Here is a 20645-nt window from a genome sequence, read left to right on the forward strand (position 1 = left end):
TATGTACTACCAAAAGACTGCTCTTATGAATATTGACATTGGCACTATTTAAACTTTGAACTGCGGAGAGCCCCAAGAGGATAGATGACCCAGCCAAATGGATTAATCTTGTTTAAGCAGGGATTGGGGTGATATAATGCGTCATATAATTAACATGGGGTACAATAGTAATTTGGAGGGCTTTGTCAATGTATTGTTTTATACTGTAACTAAATCCACATTATTTTTACATATGTCAGGTATTTGTAAGCTTTATTATTAATTTTAAGTGGTGTGTGCTGATCTTTGAATGATAAACCAACAATGTGCAAAACACAAAGTAAAAGTGCACGGTGCACCCTCCAAAAACAATACAAATATATAATCAAATAATTAATACTTATATATGTACACAACTCAGATGGCAAGCAAGTATCAGCAGTGCCTAAAAAAGAACAATATAATACGTAATGTGTACTATAGGATGAATTCACTTTTATCCTACAGAAGCGCCACACTTGTACCTATCTGACATCAGAAATTGATCATTGCTTATTGGCTTCAGTAATTTATTCTGCTCTATAGTAAGACTGTGGACATCAAACATAAATTTACAATAGGCGTATATATATATATTGGGTGACAACCATAAATTGATTCAATGTTTGTACTCATTGGATGCAATAGTATACTATACATTTTAATATCTATAGGTTACCCATGTAATTTGCATTGTAAATACATTTCAATTTATTTACTTGGTATGCCAAGTAAATAAATTAAAATTTCAACTGGTTGCAGCAGTGATAAATATAGTACTTCCTTCCAATTAGGAAAAAATAACCACCTATTGGTATTTTTCTATTGGCTGATGATGTTAGGGAGTGGGAGGGGCTAAGCTTGGCAAACCCTCACACAATATGCATATAAGGGGGAGGGGCTTCGACCAGCCACGTGACTAACTCATCACCAGCTCCCCGGTCGCCCCGCCCCTTCGTACGTCACGTGCTCTCTAACTCTCGCGCGAGTTGTACATTTTGTCTCAGCCCTCAGTGTGGGAGACAGCCGAGGAGCGCCAGGAAGGACTGCACCAGGGGAGCACCTTAAAGGGCCCGGGCACCCCGAAATAGTCATCAATAAACAACGCCGCCCCCAAGCAGCGAGCCAGGGGCCCCTGTAAGCATCCCGCTGGATGGACGCTCCCGCTGATTGGACGGTCAGTGTATGCAAATCACCGTGTGCTGACGTCACTTCCTCGCTGTATACCCTGCCGCCATTTTGTGGCGGAGAGTGAGTCAGTGTGGGAGAAGGCGGGCCGGCGGCGGACCGTGAGGCAGCGGAGCGGGCGGCGAGAGGGATCGTGCTCACCCACCCACACGGTGTAACGGCGCAGCCCACACTCACAGCCCGAGGGGGAGGAGGGACGGCCCGTGTGACCCGAGGAGCGGCTCCGCCACAGACAGGTGAGCGGGGACAGAGCAGGAGCGGCGGCACGTGCTGCGCGGGCCAATCTGTGATAGGGGGGGAGGGGGGTACACCGGGGGCTATACTGTGTATATGGTGATCAGTGCCAGCGCCGGGCACACTGCCTCCGGCCGCACGGGGCTGTGGGAGTGAATGGGTTAATGCAGCCGGCAGTTATTTCCGGTTGGTTTTTGCCCCCGGGGGTGGGTGTGAGCGGCGTGCCCGGCGCTGTGTGCCCGCCATATACAGCGCAATCTGGGATCGCGTTCCATGCGCGGTAACCCCGCCCACGGAGCCGTGACGTCATTGTCCGTTGTAACGCTCACACAGGATGTTCCCATAGCCCATCATTGCCATCCATCAAACCAGGAATTGGGTTTATTTATTACAGAGACCCTTGGGGGCAGTGCTACTCGCTGCCTTTGTAGACAGTACCTGTTGTTGTGGTTTTATTGGGATAGGAACAGCGGAGCCACTAATGCAGGGGTTCTCAACCTTGTCCTCAAGGACCCCCTACCAGTCCAGGGTTTAGGGATTACCTGGGTGTGTCTGTGTTTAGAAAAAGGGGTAAAAAACACCTTGGACACACCCAGGTAATCCCTAAACCCTGGACTGGTAGGGGGTCCTTGAGGACAAGGTTGAGAACCCTTGCACTAATGGATATTACCTAAAAAGTACCATCATCACTATGTGGCGTTTAAAAGTGAAATTCTGCATGTAGGGAGTTTAACCCCTCAACTGATGCAGGTACAACTCCACTTCTGGTAGTATCAGCCAGCAACTAAAATGTCAGCCATTGGCTAACTGTTATCAGTTGCTGCTCTCAATGAATTAGGCTTGTTTTGGCTCTGCAAAAGTTAGTGAGTATCGGAGTCTGTCAGGGACTTGGGTAAAGGGGACAACCACCACTAAACTGTTAATGGTCCAGGATACTCCTGGCATCACTGTAGTGGTTATGATGTTTGGAGTAACCCTATAGGGTACTTTATTGGATCCGCCTTCGTTCCTCTCCCATCATCTGGCGGGAGAGACCTAATGCGCGTGCATGGCATTGTCCGTGCTCGCATTAGGACTTGCCCATAGAAAAGCATTATACACTTTCCTATGTAGATTTAGAAGCTAAAAAAACAAGCAATGGATAAGAAATACAGTTGAACCTCGGAACTCGAACCTAATCTGTTCCAGAAGGCTGTTCGAGTTCCGTTTGAGAACTAAATCAATATTTTTCGTAGCTATGCGTGTAAACTTGATAAATCCGTTCCAGACCCCCAAAATTACAGCATTTTACATTAACGGGACCACTGTTCGTGCACACACACATATAGCTGACAAAATACACACGTACCTGTCTGGCTCCAGTACTTACCGCTTTGGGTAAGGTGCACGGGTAGCCTCCTGCTCAGGGTCTCCAGCAGAAGCAGTAAGTACACAGAGAAGCCCAGCAAGCTGGTCCGGGGCCACATGTTGCCCTTTGGTTATAAGTTCCCAGTGTGAGCGGTCTGGCATTTACTACGTTAAAGGGATACTCCAGGCACCCAGACCACTTCGGCTCATTGGAGTGGTCTGGGTTCCAACTCCCACTACCCTTAACCCTGCAAGTGTAATTATTGCAGTTTTTTTTTTAAACTGCAATAATTACCTTGCAGGGTTAAGTCCTCCCCTAGTGGCTGTCTATTAGACAGCCATTAGAGGACACTTCCTGCTTCATAGCACAGGTTTTCTGTGCTAGAGCGTCGCTGGACGTCCTCACGTTGTGTGAGGACCTCTAGCGTCGCTCTATTCCACATAGGGAAGCATTGAAATTCATTTTCAATGCTTTCCTATGGGGTGCGCTAATGCGCATGCGCGCCATTGCCGCGCATGCGCATTAGGTCTCCTCAGCCGGCGGGCGAGATCAGTCTCGCCCACCGGCCGACTTAAGCAGAAGGAGGAGCGGCGGGGAGGAGGAAGCAGCGACGTGGGACCTGTCGCTGCCCCTGGTAAGTCACTGAAGGGGTTTTCACCCCTTCAGCAACTGGGGATTGGGGGGTGGGAGGGAGAGGGACCCTCCAGTGCCAGGAAAACGGATCGTTTTCCTGGCACTGGAGTTTCCCTTTAAGGTGTATTGTGCCCCCACTGAGGATGGTCTGGTAATCTCTGCCAGCAGGGAGCACAGGGGCCTGCTGCACCTGGGTACTAGGCTGTCCTGGGAGTTGCTGGTGGGTATATGGGTGTCCTTGCTCCTATGGATGCTAGTAGGGTGCCCTGTGTGCTAGAGGGCTGCCCTGGGTGGTGTATGTAGGTAGGGAGGTGCCCTGGGTGGTGTAGGTAGACGGCCGCTCTGAGTGCTACTGCTATAGGTGGAGGTTGTTGGGGATGGAGCAAGGTAGGTACCTCTCTGCAGGTCAGCAGAACACACTCATCCTTTAACAGCTGGGTGAGAGAAACTTCCAAACTTACTTTTCAGCCACATCTTAACTCCATGATAGGGCTGGAGGGGTCACATAGCCCCGGTGAGCGGCTCTTTGATGTTTGAGTACCGAAGAACGTTCGCGTACCATTTTTTTACTCAAGGTTTTAGTTCAAATACCAAATTTTTCGTGAATAGGAACGTTCGAGTTCCGAGGTTCCACTGTATAATTAAACAGATTGTTCAATAATGGAAGTGTGTGACTTTTAGATCTATTTACAGGAAGCCTGTGTAAGTCAAATGCAGAGAGGTGTGCCTAGGCCTGCATAAACAAAGTGATTTCACTCAATGGGAGAGAATTGAGCAGGGGCATGACCTATACACCAAAACTGCTAAATTAAGCTGGAGCTGTTTTGGTGACTGATGTTCATTTAAAGGTTAAAGATCCCTAAAGTGCAGTCATTGGTTAGTGCCTCACAGAAATATTTGAATACTTTTCATTAAATTAAGTGCTTCTTTGAGAAGTATCTGATTGCCACACATGCACTGTAGGCTCCTGATGCCTAGATTGGCCCTCAGATCATTCAGAATGATGATCTTGTTAGAGGAGCAGCTGCAGCACCACGGTGGAGCTGGTTAAAAGGTGAGTTTACATTTTAATCTTTTTCTTTAACAAGTGGGTGGGGGCAATAATTTGGAAACAAAAAGAGGAACATTAACAGTATACAGAAATATTTTTATTATGTTAGCATGTTCCTGTAGGACAACTGCAATGAATGGACAAATGCAAGTTGTCTCCAGCTAAGAATTACCATTTTGATTGCTTTCCCTCTGACATTCAACGGGTTAATACATTCCTTGGATTCAAAACTGGAATTGAAGTGGTTGATGTCGTCACCTGCTGCTTAAAATATTAGTGGAAAGACCATGCATGTTATAAGCCAGGCTGAGTGAAGTGCATAAGATGCAAAGTTGATTTAACCTGTTTTTAACCCCTTAAGGACACATGACATGTGTGACATGTCATGATTCCCTTTTTTTCCAGAAGTTTGGTCCTTAAGGGGTTAAAGGGATTCTACAACCTTTTTATGTTATGAGAATAATGCCCTAATAGCATTGTTCTTTAGGCCCTCCCCAAAATAAACGCAACAAAAGTATTAACATTAAAGTTTTACTTCTTTATTCCAGTGCTGGACGAAGCTCTCGGCGCGCCCCTGTCTGACATGCCAATGTCCAATTAAATTATTCTAGAGAAACATTTGGAGTCAGTGATGGAAGGGAAATGAGGAGGAGGGAGGGTGAAAAAAAAAAAATTGCGGATGTGATAGGGAGGAGGGGATGGCTACGTTCAATGAGCTCTGCCTGTAATGGAGAAGCTGTCGATAGACATCTTTTATGCACAGAATTGACATGAGGCAGCCTGGAACAGAATTCCAGTTTGTCCAAGTCACTAATGCTGGAAGTACAATTGGCTTCTGGCAGAGTACTGCCAATATCTCTGCACATACAGACACCTACCAAAAAGCTCAAGTGGTCATAGTGGTTGGAGTAACCCTTTAAAGTCTTTTGTAAAAGCCTGTCTAATTAAATAAAACCTGTATTCCTGACCCTATGGTGTTAAACCCCCCCCCCCCCCCCTTAAAAGGGATTAAAACTTGCCTTATTGCCAGCGCTGGCCCCGCCCTTGATCAGCCTCCTGGATTACATAATCAGAACTACCGATTTTTAGCCAATCCAAAAAAGAAAATTGGTATAGGGCGGGGCCAAACACTGTTTTGGCCAATCAGCACCTCAGAGATGCAGTGAATCAATACCTCTGAGGAAAATTCAGCGTCCCTATGCAGAGCGTGGAGACGCTGAACTGCAGTGCTGCCTACTTTGCAGCACATAGAATGTGACGGCAGATAAGAACCTTCGGCCCATCTAGTCTGCCCAATAGCACCGCTCCAGGAAGCACCTCCTGTGGCCAACTGAGTGGCCACTTGGAGGTCTGCCTAGGGGCAATGTGAACACTGCCTTTTCTCTGAAAAGGCAATGTTGGCATGAAAATGCCTGCATAAATAGATTATACTCACCAGAACAACTACATTAAGTTGTAGTTGTTCCTTTAAATTATTTGCATGAACAAAGTGATTTAACTCCTACCATGAAGGAAACCGTGCCATAGTACTTGTACAATATCAACTGCAGTGGACTTTTTTCAGACCTTCATTTTATTAACATTATGTTGCAGCTATGTGCGACAATTCTTTCAATTTAAAAAAAAAAAAAAATTACGTCACTCTACACTCAATATTCCAGAATGACAAGGTAAAAAAGTTTAGTTTAAAATTAGCAAAGTTTTTTTGTTTGTTTAAAAAAAAAAAAAGAAGGAAAATAGAAATTAAATATAACATTGACAAGAATTGTTTCTTGCTATAATACTTGAACTGTTGCTCAGATGCATCCAATTTCTGTAAGATGCTTCCACACTTTGTAGTCCACCTGTGGCAAATTCAATTGATAGGACATGATTTGGAAAGGCACACATGTCTCTATATACACTGATCAGCCTCAACATTATAAGCACTGACAGGTGAAGTGAATAACATTGATTATATGGTTACAGTGGCACCGGTTAAGGGGTGGTATATTTAGCAGCAAATGAAGTCAGTTTTCAAATTTCATGTGTTGGAAGCATGAAAGATGGGAAAGCGAAAAGATTGGAGTGACTTATACAAGGACCAAACTGTGATGGCTTCACTAATGGCTCAGGTCTCCAAAACGGCAAGTCTCGTGGGGTGTTCCTGGTATGCAGTGGATAGTACCTACCAAAAGTGGTTCAATAACAACTGGTGAACCATTGTTGAGGTCATGTGTGCCTAAGGCTCATTGATGCACATGAGTGAAGGCTAGCCTGTCTGGTCCGATCACACAGAAGAGCTATTGTAGCTTTTATGAGATGGTTAAATGGTCCAAAGGTTTCTCTAGAAGCATTTAATTGGGCCTTGGCATGACGTCAGACAGGTGCGTCAAGAGCTTTGTCCAGCTTTTATGTGGATGTTAATTTGCCATGAAGGGTTGTAGGTGGTACTTGTCAATGTCGCTCCCTGGTGGCAGGGGCCTCTTTTAGCAGGATATGAACAATGCAAAAATTGTTCTGGAATGGTTTGAGAAACGTGACAGAGATTTTTTCCTTTGACCTCCAAATTTCTATTGAGAATTTGTAAGATGTGTTGGAACAACAAATCCAATACATGATATTATGCAAGTAGTTGTAATGTTAATGTTGTAGCTGATCAATGTAAGGTCTTATAGCTGTAAATGTATTTCAGAGCTAAAACCAAGTCGGAGGTTTTAGGAACTGACCACAAAGCTTGTAGCAAGGATTGTGTTGCAATCTGGGAAAGTCTGCAAAAACTTTCAACGGACTTAAGTCTTAAATGGAAGAACTTTAGAGCAACCAGTCAAACTGAGGAATCTGGGGAGAAGAACCTTGGTAAGAGGTGACAAAGACCCTGATGGTCACTCTAGGCGTCCTTTAGAGATCATGTGTGGAGATGGTAGAAATCACAAAATGACAACAATCCCTGCCACACTCCACCTATCTGACCTTTGTGGCATATTTTCCCAACTGAAGCTTCTCCTCACTGAAAGACACACAAAGGCCTGCTTGGAATATGCAAGAAAGCACCTATAGGGCTCTCAGACTTTGACAGAGGAAATTCTTTTCACCTTTACAATAAAAACCCAACTTTAAAGCATGGTGGTGGTAGCATCATGTTTTGGGAGTAGTGCTTTGAACGTAAACCCAGTTGAACATCTCTGGAGAGCCCTGAAGATGTCTGTCTACTGACAGTCCCCATCCATCTTCAGTGCTGGAAATAATCTGAGATGAACGTCGGTAGCCATCCAGATGCAGACATACAAAGCTTGTTGCCTCATGCCCTAAAAGACTTGAGGCTGTAAAGTACAGAGTTAAAGAGGTGCTATAGGAATCTAAACAAGCTTAGCTTTATGGAATGGATTTAGTGTAAACATCATGCTCCTGCAGTCTAATTGCTCAATTGTCTACCATTTACGAGTTAAATCACTGTTTATACTGGCCTATCCACACCTCCTAGCTATGATTTACACCAGGGGTAGTCAACCTTTTAATACCTACTGCTCACTTTTGTATCTTTGATGGTAACATTTTCTTACCGTCCACCAGTGCTGCAGGAACTAATTTAATAACGCAGGTGCGCTTTAAAAAAAAAAAAAGGTGAAGGGTGCAGTGTGTGTGTGGGCAGTCTGTGTTAGAGATGGGGGCAGTGTGTGTGTGTGTGTGAAGGGTGAATAGGGTCTATGCTGTGTGTAGGTGGGTAAGATGTGAAAATCTGTCTTAATGTCTCCTCCCTTCTTTCTTACCTTTTACCAGGGAAGGGGGACATAATGCTGCAAGCCCTGGTGTTCCAGTGGTGGCATGTTCACTTAAGCCTGCAGCTACTCCGCTAGCAGGTAGACTCACCTGTCCTCCTGCGAGCACAGCACTGTATCTGAACATTTCCATGGTAATGTGCGGCAATACTCTGCCAGCCTGCTCGCAGGAGGAACACAGTCTCCCAGGCCCTTTCCTCCCTCTGCTGGAATGAAGTGCGATCTTTGATCTCATCGCCAGCCAGAGGGGGCTTACAGCAAGGCTGGCTCTGCATGGGCCAGCACTGGAGATTAAAGGATCTTCCGTGTCTGCCTTGGCCAACGGGCATCAAGGCCCACTGGAAGTTTTCTGAAGAACCCACCACCACCCACTTCAAATCCCAAACCAACCACTAGTGGGCGGTAAGGACCAGGTTGACTACCTGTGATTTACAGTCTGCGTGAAATGAAAAGGCTTAATTTTCAATCATACATTATCTTGCTTTATATGTTTTTATTTCCTGTTCTGCATATTGAACTTTAATCACATATTGGAGGCTCCTACAGCTTTTGGAGGCTGTTAACAGAGGAGGAGATAACAAATTATAGCTTAAATGGACTGTTATGTTTCAGGCAGTGTAAGTCACATACAGGGAGGTGTGACTAGGGCTGCATAAACAAAGCGATCGAACTCCCAATGGCAGAGAATTGAGCAATGAGACTTCAGGGGCCTGATCTATTCACCAAATCCATTCCATTAACCTAAATTTGTTTTTGTGACTATATTGTCCCCACCCCTTAAGGACACATGACATGTGAGACATGTTATGATTCCCTTTTATTCCAGAAGTTTGGTCCTTAAGGGGTTAAGGGTCTGAATACTTGGATCATTGTAATATTTCATTTTAAAAAAATGTTTTTGTTTATTTAAATTAGTTATTGAATGTAGAATTATCTGGCAAAAACACTATTTAAAAAAAAATAGCATAAGTCTGCAATAAAAAAGTGAAAACAATGATGGGGTGTGAATACTTTGTAAATGCAATGTTGAAGAGGTCCTGCTCGGACATATAGTCTAGTGGGGATAGATCAAGGAATATAAGCGGAATTAACAACCTACAGGCAAACGAGTACACAGCAGATGGAGGTGAGGAGTATCCCAGGTTTACCTCTAATTTCGTGGTTTAGACTTTGACTCAGGATTCTCCTGGCAGGTTTTTTCTGTTTAACCCCTTAACACCGTTACAGTATTCTGTGCCTTCCCCATTATAATGGGCTTTAAAGGTGTTGCGGAGGCGTAGAATCTTTTAACATAATTATGTGATTTTAATTAATTAAAATTTGATTGACATGCCTGACAACCCAGGCAGAAAGTGCAGAGAATTTAATTTGCAAGCCCTATATTTATCCCTATAACTTTCCAAGACTCCATAAAACCTGTACATGGGGGGTACTGTTTTAATCGGTAGACTTTGCTGAACACAAATATTAGTGTTTGAAAATGCTAAACTGTATTACAGCGATGATATTTTCAGTAAAGGTGAAGTTTTCTTGCATTTTTTCACACATGAACAGCATTTTTACTGATGATATTGTTGTAATATGTTTCACTGTTTTGAAACACTTCTGTTTGTGTTCAGTAGACAACCAAGGTATTGCAAAGGGGGGGCGTCCAGTCATTTTTGATAGCCACTTAGTCACAAACACTGGCCAAATCTGTGTTTTGCTTTTTTTTTAAAAACAAATATGAACGCTAACTTTGCCCAGTGTTGCAATACCTTGGGTTGTGTACCCCACTTGCAATACCTTGGGTTGTGTGCTTTTGCAAATGGTATGCCATTATGGGGGTAATTCTCATTCCTGGGCTACCACACGGTCTCAAAGGTAACATTACTAATCTGGCACATTTTAATGTGGAAAAATGGAATGTGCTATATTTGACCCTGTAACTTTCCAAAACACTGTAAAATCTGTTAATGGGGGGTTACTGTTTTACTCGTGAGACATTGCTGACTACAAATATGTGCATTTTATTGCAGTAAAAGCGAACAGTATCATGACATTTACAGCTAAAATGTCAGGCGGGACTACAATTTTTTATTTATTTTTTAATTTAATTTCTCCGTTTTTAATTTTTTTTATTTTATTCATAAGTTATGTTTTATATATGAATAGTTCACGAGAAATTAAAGCCCTGTTTCTCCTGAACAAAATTATATATAATAAGTGTGGGTGCATTTAATATGAAAGAGGTGAATTATGGTTGAACAGACATATAGCGCAAATTCCAGTTTTTGTCAACATTTTGTTTTGATCAGAACGTGTACTATTGACTCCATTCTGAATGGGTTAACAAGGGCCTACTTTTTTTTTTTTTTTTTTTTAAATTCCAACCCAGTCAATAGGTATACAGAGGCAAAGTTGGGACTACTTTGTCTCTGTAAATTTCTTGTACCTGACTCTTCTCTGTCCCTGGCACTCAACATCTGAGGTTCAGTCAGAAAGCTTCGGACTGGGCATCACCCAACCTCTCAGTATCTCCCCAAAAGCATCTCCCCTCTCTTTAGATAGAGGTCCGTGTCTTCTTGAGAATAAAAGCCCATTTAACGGCAAAATATATTGAATTGTAAAAGTTTCAGTCATTTATCTGAGGATGTTTGTATTTTATATAATGTAGTTTTTATGATTATGCTAATTAAAAAATGTTTTTCCTTCTTTGTCTCATTTTAATACAGCGCTCCTGTCAAAATGTTTCAACCACCTGTTAATAACCTTGAAAAAATTAGAAAAGCTCGGAAAAGGGTGAAGCAACTGCTGCTGCAGATTGGCTTGGAGAGTTGCAGAGAGGTTTTAGAGGTAAGAGTTGTTTTTACAGATTTAAATAGGTGCAATGTTTTGTTTCTAACAGTTCCACAAAATATAAATTGCATTGCTAGTTAGTATTTTGGGGGGTGTATGTTCATATCCGCAAGCAAATGTGGTAGGTCAGTGAAATTCTGTATAATATATGCATTCTCTATTAAATAAACTCCCCATGCAAAATATTAGCATGGTAAATTTATAGTAAATCTTTGAATATCTTTTTATTTTTTATTTTTGGGGACAAGTATACATTTGAACTACTCGTCCATATGCTGTATAGTCAATCTAATAGCCCCTTGCAGCAGTTCTGTATCTGTATGAGCAGCTTTAGCAAATAAACCAATATCAAAGGAAGGTCAAAGCTAGGGTGTTCTGAGGAGTGATTTTTATTTTAATCCAAGGAGTTACACAAACGTAGCATAGTTAACATGCTAATTATCTTATAAGCCAACAGATCTATCCATCACCTTCCTCAATGTACTTGGTAAATGTATATGTCAGTACCATCATCTTTATCTCTTCAGTTCTTGGCAGATGAAGCTACCAGGAACAATCATCTCGAACACATCCATAATAGTACAAAATTGGTCTGTAGAGGACCTAGTGAGCCTGCAGGATAGTTAAAAGAACATTCTAAAATTTAAATTCAGGGTTTAGTAGATATACCCCCATGCATGTATTCATGGGGGTATATCTTAAAGCAGTTTGCAAAAGCTGCAGTTTGTTGCAGGCTTTTGCAAGCCCTCCACTTTTTCCCCGGAAAAGACTTTTCAGTATTTTCACAGCGAAATAGCCAATCAGATGCTTCTCATTGAGAAGTCTCTGAGTCTCTCTCCATGCTGTCACACACTTACAGCATGGTGATCTGAGATCTGCAAGAGGTGAGGCAGGCTCGCTCAAGTAGTGTGTCTGCCACCTTTGTTAGGTCAGTGGAGCTAATGGATGCAGGGGGATTTCTTACAGAAATCTACACTTTTAAAAACTGTCACTTTTTTGGGACATTCTTCATCCATAAAGCACTTCAGCAAGCAAGGGTGTGAAGTGGTCCTGTAAAAGAATGCTATTGGCACTGTACAACAGCTTAAAGGGAAATTCCTGACACCTAAAAAACTATAGCTTGCTTGAACTGCTTGATATGTGTAGATTTTAACAGAAATTGGCAGTTTTTATAATTTACATTTGTTACAACTTCAAGCCTGTCAATCCGTAAACTAGTCCTATTACTTCCTTGTTGTATAACTCAAGAAGCATGCAGTTATTCAAAGCACTTGTCTTGCAAACATTTATTATTGAGCTGCATTTGGAGTCTGTGAGCGGACAGCCAAAGAAACTCTAGGCTGGGGAAGAAGGGGGTGGGTGGCTTGCAAAAGGAGCAGACAAAATAGCTGCAGCTTTTGCAGGCTGTCTTTATAACCACAGTGAGAAAATGCATGCATGTTTTTCATTAAAGGTATACCTAATAAACATTTTTTCTATTTAGGCAGTGCAGTGTCCATTCAATGGAACAATTTTAGTGTATAGATACTGCCTCCGTCTCTTTACTCTGTCTTCTGTCATTTAGGTGTTAGATTACTTTATGTAGCACCATCCACATATCCCCTGGTTTTAACTTGCACAGCCTCAATGAAAATAATGTTTCGTCTTTAAAGTACAGTGCATCTCCATTAGAAGTTCTTATCCCTTGTTTCGTTATTGGACTTTACACAGGAGGCTGCTGTAAGCACTAGAATGCCATTAACGCAGAAGAAGTTTAGAAATTCTCATTTAAACCCACTATTCCATAAGAGAAGCTACAACACTTGAGCCTTCAAAAAGTTGGTGAAGGCATGACTAATTTAAGCAAAATAGTTTTGGTGCTTAGTGCTCCTTTTAACAAATCTTACTTGCATAGTTACATAGCTGAAAAGAGACTTGCGTCCATCAAGTTCAGCCATTCTCACATATGTTTTTGCTGTTGTGTTAGAATTGCATTGAAGACAGAAGTGACATTGCGATTTTAAGAAGAAATCGTTCAAATCTGCCTGTGAGTGTAGCATCGTTTGCGTAAATAAGCACTTCTGGCAACATTAGCTTGGCTTACCCACCGAGAACACAGTCAATCAGTGTTGTCCAGGTTGGACAAATTTGACATGGGCATTGGTAATATGGAAGTGGTAATTCCACACTATCAAGGAGGCTGGGATGGGCGTGGTCCTTTGTACCAGGAGGGTCTGTGGTTATGTTGCTTAGTTCCCCCTTTAACGTTCACCTTTCATGAATGAAGATAGTTATTGTTTAAAGGACCACTCTAGGCACCCAGACCACTTCAGCTTAATGAAGTGGTCTGGGTGCCAGGTCCTTCTAGGGTTAACCCATTTTTTCATAAACATAGCAGTTTCAGAGAAACTGCTATGTTTGTGAATGGGTTAAGCCTTCCCCTATTTCCTCTAGTGGCTGTCTCATTGACAGCCGCTAGAGGCGCTTGCGTGATTCTCACTGTGAAAATCACAGTGAGAGCATGCAAGCGTCCATAGGAAAGCATTATAAATGCTTTCCTATGTGACCGGCTGAATGCGCATTCAGCTGACGGGGAGGAGAAGAGGAGGAGAGCTCTCCGCCCACCGCTGGAAAAAGGTAAGTTTTAAACACTTTCCCCTTTCCAGAGCCGGGCGGCAGGGGGTCCCTGAGGGTGGGGGCACTCTAGTGCCAGGAAAACGAGTATGTTTTCCTGGCACTAGAGTGGTCCTTTAAGTGCATGTTCCCCATCCTACCGTTGGAGTCTGCATGCTTTGTACAATCAAAAAAAAACCTTTTTATTTGAATGAGTTTTTGCATTTTAAAAAACATAATGCTGCTCACCTTTAACCCTTTAAGTCCGGAGGGCGTACTATTACGTCCTTTTAAAAGCGGCTCTAAACGCCGCCGGACGTAATAGTACGCCCTCCGGTTTTTAGTAACTTACCCGGTCGCTGGCGGTCCCACGCCGGCGATCGCGGTTCGGGGGACTCCCAGGGAGCCCCCCCGCGGCACATCTTTCTCCTCCGGTGCCTCCCGGCCATGTGAGAGTGAGGTCCTTGCGAGGACCTCACAATCACATGGCCGGTATAGCTGCCTGCTGCATTGCCAGCAGGGGGACCAACTGTAATGACAGTTGGTCCCCCTGCTGGCTGAAAATAAAATAATAAAATGTTAAAACAGTGTAAAAAAAAAAAATTATATACTTAGATCATATATATATATTATATATATATGATCTAAGTATATATATACACATATACACACATACACATACACCGTCTAGGTGTATTTTAATATTAATATATATATAATTATATATATATATTAATATCAAATTACACGTAGACTGATACTGATTAAATATATATATAATTATTGTTATATATATATTTATAAATAATATAAAAAAAATTAATATGTAAATACGTAAAAAAATTAAATAAAAAAAATAATTAAAAATAAAATATTAAAAAATATATAGATGTGTTTTATTTCGTTCTAACTGTATTCTGATATTAATATATATATATTTATATCAAAATACACTTATAACGAAATAATATATATATCTATATACATAAATATATACGTATATATCACTATATATATACCTATATATAAATAAAAATATTAAAAAAAAATATATATATATATATACGTATATATACACATATGTATATATATACATATATTAATTCTACACATATATTTATGTAATAATTTTACATAATTAGGTATCCTAATTAATTACAATTAGCGGGACCTGCCTGACCACCCATGCCGAAAGTATAGGGAATTTAATTTGCTAGCACTATATTTAACCCTATAACTTTCCAAGACACCATAAAACCTGTACATGGGGGGTACTGTTTTACTCGGGAGACTTCGCTGAACACAAATATTAGTGTTTCAAAACAGTAAAATGTATTACAACCATGATATCGCCAGTAAAAGTGACGTTTTTTGCATTTTTCACGCACAAACAGCACTTACAGGGACGATATTATTGCTGCAATACTTTTTACTGTTTTGAAACACAAATATTTGTGTTCAGCGAAGTCTCCTGAGTACAACAGTACCCCTCATGTACAGGTTTTATGGTGTTTTCAAAAATTACAGCGTCAAATATAAGGCTTGTGTTTAATTTTTTTCACATTAAAATTCGCCAGATTGCTTACGTTGCCTTTATGACCCTATGGTAGCCCAAGAATGAAAATTACCCCTATGATGGCATACCATTTGCAATAGTAGACAACCAAAGGTATTGCAAATGGGGTATGTCCAGTCTTTTTTAGTAGCCACTTAGTCACAAACACTGGCCAAAATTGGCGTTTTTTGCATTTTTCACACACAAACAAATACAAACGCTAACTTTGGCCAGTGTTTGTGACCAAATGGCTACTAAAAAAGACTGGACATCGCTTATTTGCAATACCTTGGGTCGTCTACTATTGCAAATGGTATGCCATTATGGGTGTAAATTTATTTCCTGGGCTACTATACAGTCTCAAAGGCAACGTAACCAATCTGGCGAATTTCAATTTCAAATGTAACACGCTATATTTGACCCTGTAACTTCCCAAAACACCATAAAACCTGTACATAGGGGGTACTGTTTTACACGTGAGACTTTGCTGAATACAAATATGTGTATTTTATTGCAGTAAAAGCAAACAGTATTATGACATTGACAGTTAAAATGTCATGAAGAACTAAAAAAATAAAAAAAAATCTTATTTTCTCCCATTTTTTTCATATTAAATTATGTTTCATAGCTAAATATTTGATATTAAATGAAAGCCCTGTTTCCCCTGAATAAAATGATATATAATAAGGGGGGGTGCATTTAATATGAAAGAGGTGAATTACGGTTGGACAGACATATAGCGCAAATGCCAGGTTTTGTTTACGTTTTGTTTCGTTCACAACTTGTACATTTGGCTGTGGTGTTAAGGGGTTAAAAACTAACCTACCCAATTGCCACCTTTTGGGATTATATCCTTATTCGTTTACAAACATTTTGAAAAACTGCTCATTGAAATCCAATTCAGTTCAAAAGATATTTTTTCTTCTTATGTTCAAACTAGCATGTTAAAAACAAAAGCAAACAAAAAAGTGCTAGTTGTCTAAGTTTCTGCCATCAAGTTTTGCCAATTTTAAGACACAGACATCTCGTGTATGCAAGACCTTGCAGAATATTCCATAGAACCCCTTGCTGTAAACCATGTTCAAAATAATTGAAGTGGCTAATTGCCTGCCCCTTAAAGGGTTACTCCAACCACAATTACATTTTCAATGAGATTGTGTTCCCTACTGCCAAAGTCAATTCTGTTTTATGTCTGTCAGGCATAGAAATTGCTTCTGGATTCCAGATGAGTACATTCCGGGGAGTTTTGGGGGCTTCTCTATAATGCCCAATAGGACATTTTACACCGCAATGGTCATAATGCCTGGAATCTGCATATGCAGAATTTCACTATGAAACATTGCCTATACAGAGTTTAACCCGTTTGCTACTGGTCATGTAACTACACACCTCCGCCAGTGTCATTTGGACCTAAGTAGCCACCCTGGAACAAGAGTTCTGGGCAACGAATTTTAATTCTGGGTGTATTTTAAGTCTATTGTCGGCATGCAAACACTACAACTGTAAATTTGAATGAACCTATATCCCAGCACTTTATAGTATGAATAAGGGAAGTAAATTAAGAGCTAATTGACTGTCTAAACCAGGGGTTCTCAACCCAGTCATCAAGAACCCCCTACCAGTCCAGGATTTAGGGATTACCTGGGTTTGTCTAAGGTGTTTATAAAAAGAAGAAGAAAAAAACACTTTAGAAAAAGAAGGGAAAAAAACACCTTACAGTCTAAAGTGTTTTTTCTTCTTCTTTTTCTAAACACCTAAGACACACCCAGGTAATTCCTAAATCCTGGACTGGCAGGGGGTACTTGAGGACTGGGTTGAGAACCCCTGGTCTAAACAGAGCCAAGAGATGAGGGTTACAATGGAAGTGATGCATTAAAAATGTAAGTTGCTTCTGGTATGGAATACTCCTTTTAACTGGACACTTTAATAAAAAAATCTCTGCATAATTAGTATTCTATCCATTAGGGATGTACCGATATTTCGGTTGCCGAAAATGGGCCTATCCCATTTCGCCGAAAAAGAGTAAAATCTGCCGAAAATTGGGAGTGTTCGTCTGTCCGTGTAGAGAGCCAGTACAGTCTGCAGCTCTGCCGGGTGTGAGCTGCAGACTGTGCTGTATATTGCAATCTCTGGTCAATCAGAGCGGTGCCTTGGGTTACCACGGCAACGCTCTGACTTCTGGATATTGCGAGATACTGCAGTCTGCAGCTCACGCCCAGCAGAGCTGCAAACTGGATAGACAGCCCACTAGGGAGCCAGGACTCCACGGAAACAAAGGTATTATGAACACCCTTCCTCAGTCACTCCGCCACCCCCTCCATTTTTTTGGGAGAAAAAAGTCATTTTCGGCCAAGGGCATCCTGAATTTTCATTTTGGTGCATCCCTACTATCCATACTGAAATCTTCTCTAGATGTTGCCTATACAGTTCTACCATACAACATGGCCCTGCACAAGTTTGTCTGCTTTCCTCACCAAGGTGCTGCCCCAGCCACTCCCAATATCTCAATACAAAGGAGAGCACTCACCGGATTTGTAGTATTTTTCAATTTATGTAGTGTTTGGTAGTGTAATCACTTTATTTTCCCTTGGAAAATTACTGTTTGGTAGTTTAATGTGCCGTTTGAATCAGATTGATGTAATACTCGCTTGTGTTTGACATGAAATAATACTCACTGCAAATGTATGTAAATTTTGCATTGATATCCTAAATGCCTACTGAGAGGCAAAGGACTACATTTTATTTATTTGAATCTTGAAACCATAATGCTGCTGATGTTTTAGTTTTATCTTTTATTCCTTCACATTTTGTAAAAACATTATCGTATTCAAATTTAAAACAGCCATTTGTGGGTGTTTTTTTTTTTTTTTAATATACATATTCAATCACAAAAAAAAGTGTTCTTCAGTTTACATTGGTGTATCAATAAGATTACCTTCAGTTTTGTCTTGCTCACTGGCTACTAGTACACATTTGCATAGCCTTTCCCAGCTTTTATATTGCTTATGGTTACCCCCTGCAGTTTGTGCTTCATCTCACCCTGCCCATCCCCCTAGTTAAGGTGTTTCTCCCAGGGAGACCAAACTTTTTCATAATGCTGCTGTTATGAGGCTTAGGCGGTGGATGAAAAGGAGTTTGCTTGGTGAGTGACCATCACCCCAATACGGTTTACCGGGTATTAAAACAATTGTAATATATAGATGAGGGCACTCGCTGGATTTAGTGAAATCAGAAATGTAACCTAAATAGTTGATTTACGCTATGTACATTTAAAGAGACACTCCAGTGCCCAAATACAAAATAAATAAAAATCTCTGTGTAATAGATATACCCCAAATGAAAACTTGCATGCATTTAATTATGTATATTTTCATTGGGGATATATTTAAAACAAGCTTGCTACACCTGCAGATCTCCTGTCTGCTGCCTTTGCAAGCCCTCTTCTTCTAGCCCCGCCCAGACTTTCTGTGGCTGTCTAATCAGACTTCCCAATGCAGCTCTGGGCAATAGCTGCCTTTTGAGTTCAGCTGCATTGAGTTGACAAAACCAGGAAGTAACAATACCTGTTGTCTGCTTGCAAGCCAAGGGGGTGTAACCTGGTTAATTTATAAAAGTGTCAATTTTTATTGAAATATGTGCTTTTTTTGCAAAATGAAAAAAAGAGGAAACACTCTTCACCCACAAAGCTTTTCAGTAAGTTGTTTAGGGGTCTAGAGTGACCCTCTAAATACACATAATTAGATTATTCGCTAAATTCAGCGATCGATCTCGTCCTTTTGGTTTGTGTATATCTTTTGCGCTGTGCAGCACTGTTTTTTGTTGTTTTTTTGAGTTTCTTGTTAAGCACCTGACTGGTCTTTTAGTTTACCTACCTTGTATCTTGGGTTTCTTAAACAGTAGTTGCAGGAAATGCCAAATATCCATTTGAACTGTGACCACAAATATTTCCTTTAAAATTGAAAATGTGTGTGTGATTTGTGAGGAGCAAGAGTCACTGTGGATGACTTAAACAAAAAGCTCTCTTCTGCTGTCCATATATACCATCCAAACATTTTTTTGTCTCGCCTTGTAAGCATGTGTTTTCATATTTTGCTATGTGCAGAACACATTAATACTTTATTGTTGATTTCTGGTTGGAGGGACACTTTAGGCATTAGAAAACAGTAGAAACAGTAGAAAACAGCTTTATAGCAAGCACCCTTTGATTATGCTTTTTTTAATCAAACGGCTCACAAATATTGTCTGAGAAACCTTCTCATACCAGAGCTTTCATAAGACTAATATGTGCATCGTTAATGGACTTTAAGTTCGTATTGATCACTTCTCACTACTGTCTTTGTATGGTAATGCATAACTGACAGAATCATTAGGGTAGCAAGGACAAGAGTGGGTTGGAGTTTCCACTTTACACTCAAAGGTGACCTCTAGGAACTCATGTTTTTGTGGAATGTTATGCATATGCATTAATAACAACTGGCACCATAACAACTTTAATTAGACAAAGTTGTTATGGTGACCGGAGTGCCCTTTTTTTCCACTTTTTTAAAATTTGTCAGAGGGGTTTTGATATAAGTATTTTATTTTCTATCTATTTTGACAGTCACAAGAGTAAGGAGATCTAGCAAACTAGATTTGTGTCTTTTAAGGGAAATAAAAATGTTTTTACTTTTAAAAAAGATGTCTATTTGCAGATTTACCTTCTAAATCTGCAAATGTCACTTTATAAATGTATGTATGAGGTACTTTTCGCATTCCAGTTATGACTGTGAGCAGTAATAATTGTGAATGTGTATATAATAAATAGATCCATGGTAATCACTTTCAGATTGTGACTTCACATTGGGTCCACTTCTGTTTGTGGTTAAAGTCCAATCCAAGACCTGATGGTTTATTACAGGGCTAGAGCTAGCAATAACTTGAACGTGATTAATCCTGTCTTCTAAATATTTTAGTGATCTAGTTATAGTTGGTTACAAAGTGCGTGCCTGCTCTATGGCCTGCATTAGTGGCAATTCTGATGCCTCTGTTAGCAGCCACTACACAGATCTTGAAGGAACTTCGATCTGCAGTTTTGTTAAATGCATACTAATTTTACATCTTTGAGAGTGTTACCAAATGGCCTTTCAGATTAGATTTCTGATATCCAAGCTGCGGTTTCTATTCCAGAGAAAATATAGAAGAAAAAAACTAAAATTTAATCATATACTGAAAATTATTGGTTGGTATTGTATATACTTTCCATGCCTTTGACTCCCATCTGGTAATCTGTTTCCAAGTGAGAATTCTTAGTATATTTTTAAAAACTCCTATATGGTCTGGAATACAATTCTCCTCCCCCCCCCCTCATCCTGTATTGTTAAAAAACACTATATAGGTGACCTTGTCTCCCTTAAATGGGGTTTATTCCAGCACCTGCAGATATGCCTGTGC

The 20645-nt window shown here is 40.7% G+C and overlaps 1 protein-coding gene across 1 annotated transcript in view; it reads left to right on the forward strand.

The window, feature by feature from the left end:
* The first annotated feature begins 1049 nt into the window (after positions 1-1049).
* ADNP2 (ADNP homeobox 2) overlaps positions 1050-20645 on the forward strand; it is a 28736-nt gene continuing 9140 nt past the window's right edge. The window contains exons 1-2 of the mRNA XM_063450489.1: positions 1050-1442; positions 10945-11065. Coding sequence (XP_063306559.1) covers positions 10958-11065 — 108 coding nt within the window. The 5' untranslated portion in view covers positions 1050-1442; positions 10945-10957. The remainder of the gene's footprint in view (positions 1443-10944; positions 11066-20645) is intronic.

The sequence above is a fragment of the Pelobates fuscus genome, chromosome 4 (genome assembly GCF_036172605.1).
Source record: "Pelobates fuscus isolate aPelFus1 chromosome 4, aPelFus1.pri, whole genome shotgun sequence".
In the NCBI taxonomy this organism is placed as follows: Eukaryota; Metazoa; Chordata; class Amphibia; order Anura; family Pelobatidae; genus Pelobates; species Pelobates fuscus.